At 52.5% G+C, this 7197-nt stretch overlaps 1 protein-coding gene across 1 annotated transcript; it reads right to left on the minus strand.

Moving 5' to 3' along the window:
* Positions 1-233: 233 nt before the first annotated feature.
* NEUROD2 (neuronal differentiation 2) lies at positions 234-1319 on the minus strand. The gene has a single exon (XM_066628793.1). The coding sequence runs from the start codon at positions 1317-1319 to the stop codon at positions 234-236; it is 1086 nt and encodes a 361-aa protein (XP_066484890.1).
* Positions 1320-7197: the final 5878 nt, after the last annotated feature.

Consider the following 7197-nt stretch of genomic DNA (forward strand, 5'->3'; position numbering starts at 1 on the left):
CGGGATGGTTCCCCCACCCCCACCAACCCAACTCTGTGCTCACAGTTTAATTAGAAGTTGCAGCTCTTGGGAGGAGGCGGGGGGAGGGCTAGCAGAGAAGGCCGAGGGATTTTCTTTTCAAATACAGGTCATCAGCCCCCCCCCTCCAACCCACCCCCTTGAGATGGACAGGTGGGCATCATCGCTGTGGGGGGCGGGGGGGGGACGCAGAAGGGAGCCCGGGCCTGTGGGCGCTAGTTGTGGAAGAAGGCGTTGAGCTCCTCGTACATGGGTCCCCCCCGGTCGTGGTGCAGGTGCATCTCGTAAGGTAAAACGTTCTCCGAGTGGACCCCCCCGCGCATCCCCGAGGAGCCGAACACCAGGTTGTGCCCGGAGGGGCGGGAGCCCGGCAGGGCGGAGTAGTGCATAGAGTAGTGGTAGTTCTTCTCGTGGTCCGGGGAGGAGTCCTGCTTGAGGGAGAAGTTCCCGTTGACGCACAAGGGCGGGCTGAGGGGCCCGTCGTACTCGGAGCTGTTGTAGTCCGGCGAGGCGTTCCCCCCGCCGTAGAGCGACTCGTAGGTGGCGGCGCAGTAGGCGTGGGTGCGCAGGGCGTGGGAGCTGGCCAGGGTGCTGGAGGCGCACTGGGCGCCCGAGAGCCGCGAGCACTGGTAGCCGTACGGGTGCATGGCGAAGGGCGAGGCGGGCCCCCCGTGGTACCTGCCCGCCTCCGGGCCCTGCTCCGTCAGGAAGTTCCGCGAGTTGAGCTGCAGGCAGCCGGCCACCAGGTTGGTGGTGGGCTGGGACAAGCCCTTGCACAGAGTCTGCACGTAGGACACCAGGTCGGGCCTCTTGCCCGAGCGCAGGATCTCCGACAGCGCCCAGATGTAGTTCTTGGCCAGCCGCAGCGTCTCGATCTTGGACAGTTTCTGCGTCTTGGAATAGCAGGGCACCACCTTGCGCAGGTTGTCCAGCGCCGCGTTCAGGTCGTGCATGCGGTTCCTCTCCCGGGCGTTGGCCTTCTGTCGCCGCAGCTTGGAGCGCTCCAAGCGGGCCTTGGTCATCTTCCTCTTCTTGGGACCCCTCTTCTTGGGGCGATCCCCCTCCGCCTCCTCGACCCCTTCCTCCTCCTCCTCCTCTTCCTCCTCCTCGCCCCCTAAGTCGTTCTCCTCTTTCATATCCCCCAAGGAAGGCTCGTCCTCCTCCTCTCCCCGCAGAGGGCAAGCCTTGGCCTTCCTCTCCTCCTTGTCGCTGGCCTCATCCTCCTCGCAGTCGTCCGCCCAGCTGGAGAACTTCTGAACTTCTGGGATCAAGCTGGGCTCGCTGAAGAGGCGCGTCAACATGGTGGCTGGAGAGGGGACATGGGGGCGGGGAAGGGGGAGGGAAGGAGGGGTGGGGGGCAGACACACACCCCCACACAGACCAGAGACAGAGAGAGGGGAGGGAGGGAGGGAGGAGGACAGAAGAATGGAAACAAGAAATAACCACACAAGTCCATTTCAGAGTGTGACAGCCCAGTCCTATGCTTGTGTACTCAGAAGTAAATTCTCCTGTAGTCCATGGGGCTTACTCCCAGGAAAGTGTGGATAGGATTATAGCCTCAGTCCCCAGCCCAGCGACACGTCATGCAACTCCTGAAACGTCATCCTTGTCCCACCGCTCCCCGTCAACTATTTCAGAGCAAACTTCTCGCCACCCGTCCTGTCTGGCCCCTTCCGAAGCCATATGGACTAGCTTCTCTCAAGCAAAACTCTCAGCTTTGGATAGGCGGGTGAGGACCTCACACACACACACACACACACACACACACACACACACACACACACACAGCATTGGAGCAAGCCAGTCAAGTCGCTGATGGGAAAGGGGAAATCAATACTCCAGATGACTTTCACCAGCTACCTCCTCCAAAATTTTGTTTTTCCTCTGGTGCAAGGTTAAAAGCTTCAACTCAGGGTATTATTATCCTAAGCCCTGATAAAATTCGGATTTAACTGATTACCGGGATCTCCACTCCATCCACAAACTGACACGTTCTCGATTTCCTTAACATGTGATAGTGTATTGTATTAAGTCCTGACTTCTGGCCTTCCCCTCTCTTAAAACAATTTTTTGCCAAATCCCCCATCGTAGGAAAGGAATGATAAAATAGTCCCTTTTGTGGCCATTTGTCTAAACCTCTTTGGTTTTAAACCTTTGGTTTTAAACCTATTTGGCTTTGGTTTAAACCTCTTTTTTTAGAGCCTCCTCTTCTCCCCCCCCCCCCCGCCCCAAGATTTACACCGAAAATCAGGCACTCATCTCCGTCAAAATTATTGTCGGTGCCTTTTCATAGATGGGAGCCAAAAACTTTCACATTCTCCCCGACCTCAAAGGTTTGGTTGGTTGGTTTATTATTATTATTATTTTAAATAATAGTACCCTGTATTACATCCTAGCCCAGAGCCTTCATCTGAAGCGGCGGGAGGAGAGACTAGGTTAGGACCGGCCTGAAATATGGCCCCCCTCCCTCCATAAAAGCAATTGACTCGTTTAAAAGTGTGATTAAAATTAATCGGGGTCTCCGTCGCTCTCCTGCCGAATTGGTGCTAGGCTGAGCTGGAAATTTCCAAAGGATTCGGTTCATTCTGAACCATCCTTCTCACACACACCCCCTTTTTAACGCCATCTTTCTCTAGTTTCTCGCCCAATCTTGTTTATTTCGGGTTTTTGTTCCTTTTCCCCGCTTGAATGGAATTGACAATGGCCACATCTCATCCCCCAATTTGGTGGGTCTTTCGGTCTCCTCTTCCTCCCCTCCCCCTCAGTCTGTTCATCTCTGGAGGGCGTTGAAGCGGAGATCTCGAGGATGACACCAGATATCCCCAACTTTTCTCTCCGACTCCCGCAGCTCACTTTTACAAAAGGTCTGCTCCCGGTAGCTACTGCTTCCCTTCCCCTCCCCCGCCTTCTAAAGGGTGCTATTCAAAGGTGCATTAATTGGGATCGGCTTCCCCCACCCCACCAAGCCCCCGGAGATCTTCCAACCCGCTCACCGCGTTCCTTCATCACATTCCAGGCTTCGTAACTTCTCATCCGGTGCCTGCTCTCTCTCCCTTGCCCGACTGTTGGGGGGGCTCCCTCCGCGCTCTCCCCTGGCAGAGGAGGAACCGCTTCTGGCTCACCCAGCCCACTACTCGGGGTCGGACACTACATCAAAAGAGATCCTTTCCCTCCGGGCTGCCCTTGCGGTGGCAGAATCTCTCGATTTCTCCATTCAGATCTTATCTCCTCCCTCCTCCTCCTCTTCTCTCTGCCTGCCTCAGCTCCACCACCCTACAAGAAGACCATTTTCCTGGCAGAACCTGGAGCTGCCTGGGAAGCGATCTCTCTCTCTCTCTCTCTCTCTCTCTCTCTCTCTCTCTCAGCAGTTTGGGGTCGTGAGGGTTTTCTTTCTTTTTTTTTGCAGTAATTTTTTTTTTGTCTTACAGGGGAGGGGCAGAGGGGGTTTAAAAAAAACAAAACAAAAACCACCAACAAAACCCTTTAGGCTCAAATCAACCGCTTGATGATGATGGCTGAGATGGGGACGGGGGGAGGGCGCGTTGGACACCGAAGATCGGGTCCCAGAATGATACTATGGGCGTCTTTTTGTGTTGGAAAGAACCTCACCCGGATTGAAGAGAGAATAAAAATAATTGCAGCAGAACGTATTATTAAATAGCCTGCTTAGGTTTGGTTTTGTAGCTCTCTCTTTTTTTTTGCGAGAGAGAGAGAGAGAGAGAGAGAGAGAGAGAGAGAGAGAGAGAGAGAGAGAGAGAGAGATTGAGAGAAAGAGAGAGAAAGATAGATAGATAGATAGATAGAGAGAGAGAGAGAGAGAGAGAGAGAGAGAGAGAGAGAGAGAGAGAGAGAATCTTTACACTAAATTTGCCACGGATTTGCAAATCGGCCGAGATCTGCCTCGGAAAACCCACCTGGCCTGGCCACGCTTTGCTAGATAAGCTGTTTTGATAGCAATCTTGCCTCGAGATGCCTTCCTGCCCGCCCCCTCCGGCGCCCCTGCCATCCTTCCACAAAGATCGGGACCAACTCTGTGTGTATTAAAAGGGGGGAGGGAGAGAGAGAGAGAGAGATGCCCGAGGACGGCTGGGGAGGGAAGTTGCGCCCGGGTGTTTTAAGTTTCTCTCCCTTTCTCCGCCTTACATAACTTACCTCGGAAGCTGAGCAGAAGAATCCTCAAGTCCTCGTGCCCGGCATCTTTTGGGAGTAAGGGGGAGAACGACCTGCGGGGTGGGGGGAGGAGAAAAAGAGGCGAAGGCTCCTTGAGGTCCACGCCGTCTCCTTCAGTGCCTGATCCAAAAGGAGGAGGGAAGTGGCACGCTCCGAGCGAGGCAGAGGGGGTACCAACTCTGATGCCAGACCATATGGCTGGCACGTCATCCGCGGGAGTTATCACATGAGCTGCGGTGATTGACATGCGCTCGCATGTAGGGAGATCTCGCTCTCTGGGGAAAGCGGGCCCACCATCTGTCACTCCCTCCTCTGAAAGAAAGAAAGGAAAGAAAGAAAGGAAGGGAAGAAAGAGCGAAGGAAAGAAAGAGCGACCCAGCCCAGCCACCTCGACTTCAGATCTGCCTACACAGCCTGAAAAGATGAAGGGAGATAGGAGACAGCAAGGGGCTTGGAAACAATAGAGAAGGGGGGAAGGAGGGGGGAAGAGTTGGGGTGGATCTTTCTGTGGTTGCAAAATCAGGGATGTTAGGGACCCAGGTACCTATGTGGGAAGAATCCCTTTGCCTCTCTCTCTCTCTCTCTCTCTCTCTCACACACACACACACACACACACCCCTATAGCAGCCACCCTCTTCCATATCTAGGAAACCAATTCCATTTCTAGGGCCATTCTCTCTCTTTCTGGATAAATGGGTAATGAGGTGGCATCCCTCTTTTTTTTTGCTTTGAAAGGGGGGGGGGCAATATTTAGAATCATGGCCAGAGTGAGGCTTCTCTAGCCCTTCATTTTGGAGGCCAAAGGGCCCGATCCTAATGTCCTTCCCGTCCACCAGCCTACTCCAAATGAACTGGGCAGTTCCACAACTCCCATTCATTTTAATGGAGAACCTTCTAGAGCAGGGGTGTCCAAACATTTTGGCAGGAGGGCCACATCATTTCTCTGACACTTTGTTGGGGGCTGGGAAAAAAATGATTAATTTAAATCTCAAGTTTGAATAAATTTATATAAATTTACATAGATGAATACATTACAGATAGAACTTATGTGAATGAATGTAGGTCTTGCAATAGCTCAAGGCCTATAAAAGCACAATGCAAGGCCAGCCTTTCCTTTGCTCCGCTGCTGCTTCACAGACATGAAGCAGCAAGCAGCAGAGAGACCTTGGCCCACAGATCATGCGAGAGGTCATACTGTTGGTCCTTGTGCTGAGAGAAGTGACCTCAGGCCAGCGTGGACTCCAGCAAGTCTCTGGACAGCCAGAGGGTCATTGGAGACTGGGGGCTCCCCATGGGCCAGATTGGGTGTTCCCAACAGCCACAAATGGCCCCTGGGCTGGGGTTTGGCCACCCCGATTCTAGAGGATTGTAATTCATGACCAGCTTGTATTTTGCTTGTCATGAATGGGAACAAATGGGGAGAAGTATCTGACTCATCACTTGGATAAGAAGGATCACCCTGTGGGCTCATTTTGCCCTTGCTGGTGTCTTCTCTATCCACCACCTGAAGGGAGGACCTAATCTTGCCTGCATAGAGGATTGCCTCTATTCCTGATGCAGAGGAAATTTGTGAGTTTGGAGTCGATCACTGCCCCCCCTTCTGCTAGAAGCACATTTCGAATACTGTGTTGAATTCAGGTCCTCCCATCCCAAAAAGGATACTGTAGAGCTGGAAAAGTCACAGGAGAGATGAACCAATCTGGTCATGAAGGAGTTGGCCTACCCTCCCTATAACTATAAGAAAAGGCTGAAGTTTTGTTTTTTTAATTGGGAAAATGATAACAAAGGGAAACGGGCCATAGAGGGTTATAAAATTCTGTATAGTGTGGAGAAAGTGGGTTTTCCCCCTCCCTGTCCTCAAATATCAGAATTTGGGTTCATCCAGTGAAAGTGAAAGGTGGTCAGGTGGGCAGACAGAAAAGGAAGTACTTCACAGAACATGTAATCATTTTAGGGAATTTGCTGCCCCCAGGTGTGATGGTGGCCATTGGCTTAGCAATAAAAGAGGATGATTCACATTCTTGGAGGAAGGTTGGTCTATCAGGGCTAAGGGTTTGACTTCTGCCACTAAGTCAAAGATAACATCTATGTTGACTTGCATATATGTGCTCAAGCAGGGAATGACCCTCCTCTGCTTTCTATTTTAGAATAACTGCTTGGATGAGCAGGAAAGGTAGCCCACCTGCTGAGTTGAAGGGCTGGCACCACCATGACACAGGGAGAACTTGGCTACGCCAGGAAGCAGGTTATAGGCTGGTTCTCAGAAGCAGCAGGGCAGCCCACCCAGCACCCACCCCCAATGGACCCCTGTAGAGCAGCAAGCAGCTGTTCTATTTAGCCCTGATAGACCAACCTTCCTCCAAGAATGTGAATCTAGCAGAACAACATTCAGGTCTCCAGGGCCTCCATGCTGCTGGGATAACTGGGCCACAGCACATAGTTAGAGCAGACATTTTCAACCACTGTGCAACAGCACGTCAATGTGCTGTGAATAACCCACAAGTGTGCCACAGGAGTTTGGGGGTGGGTCATTTATTACTATAGCCATTGGGGGGTGTGAGCCCTCCCACTTGCAGCATGGTGTGCCTTGTCAATTGTCAAAAAACTGGTGGTGTGCCTTGACACTTTGAGTGTACTATGAGATGAAAAAGGCTGCAGATCAATAAGTTAGAGCATAAGCTCACATGCGAAGTGAGTCAGTTCTCTGGAACCTCCTCTCAAACCTATCAGGTTGCAGAGCTGGGAAAGATCCTTGTCTGAGACCTTGAAGTGCTCCTGCCACAATGCAGTGGCATGGACAGCACTGGGCTCAATGGACTCCAGGATCTATGCATGTATCTCTAGATCAGGGGTCTCCAAACCCTGGCCTGGGGGGCAGACACAGCCCATGGCCAGCCTCTGGTCCCCTGCAAGCCTCTGGCCCACTTGAACAAACACAACCGCAGCTGTGCTCTGGTCATGTCCGGAGGGTGTTCTGAGGGCCTAAAAACATTGCGTCCTGGTTTTCCT

Source organism: Tiliqua scincoides, chromosome 5 (assembly GCF_035046505.1).
Source record: "Tiliqua scincoides isolate rTilSci1 chromosome 5, rTilSci1.hap2, whole genome shotgun sequence".
NCBI classification, from domain to species: Eukaryota; Metazoa; Chordata; class Lepidosauria; order Squamata; family Scincidae; genus Tiliqua; species Tiliqua scincoides.

Bases quoted from the DNA above. Each gene is read 5' to 3' on its own strand.
- NEUROD2 (XM_066628793.1), bottom strand. From the start codon at position 1,319: ATGTTGACGCGCCTCTTCAGCGAGCCCAGCTTGATCCCAGAAGTTCAG.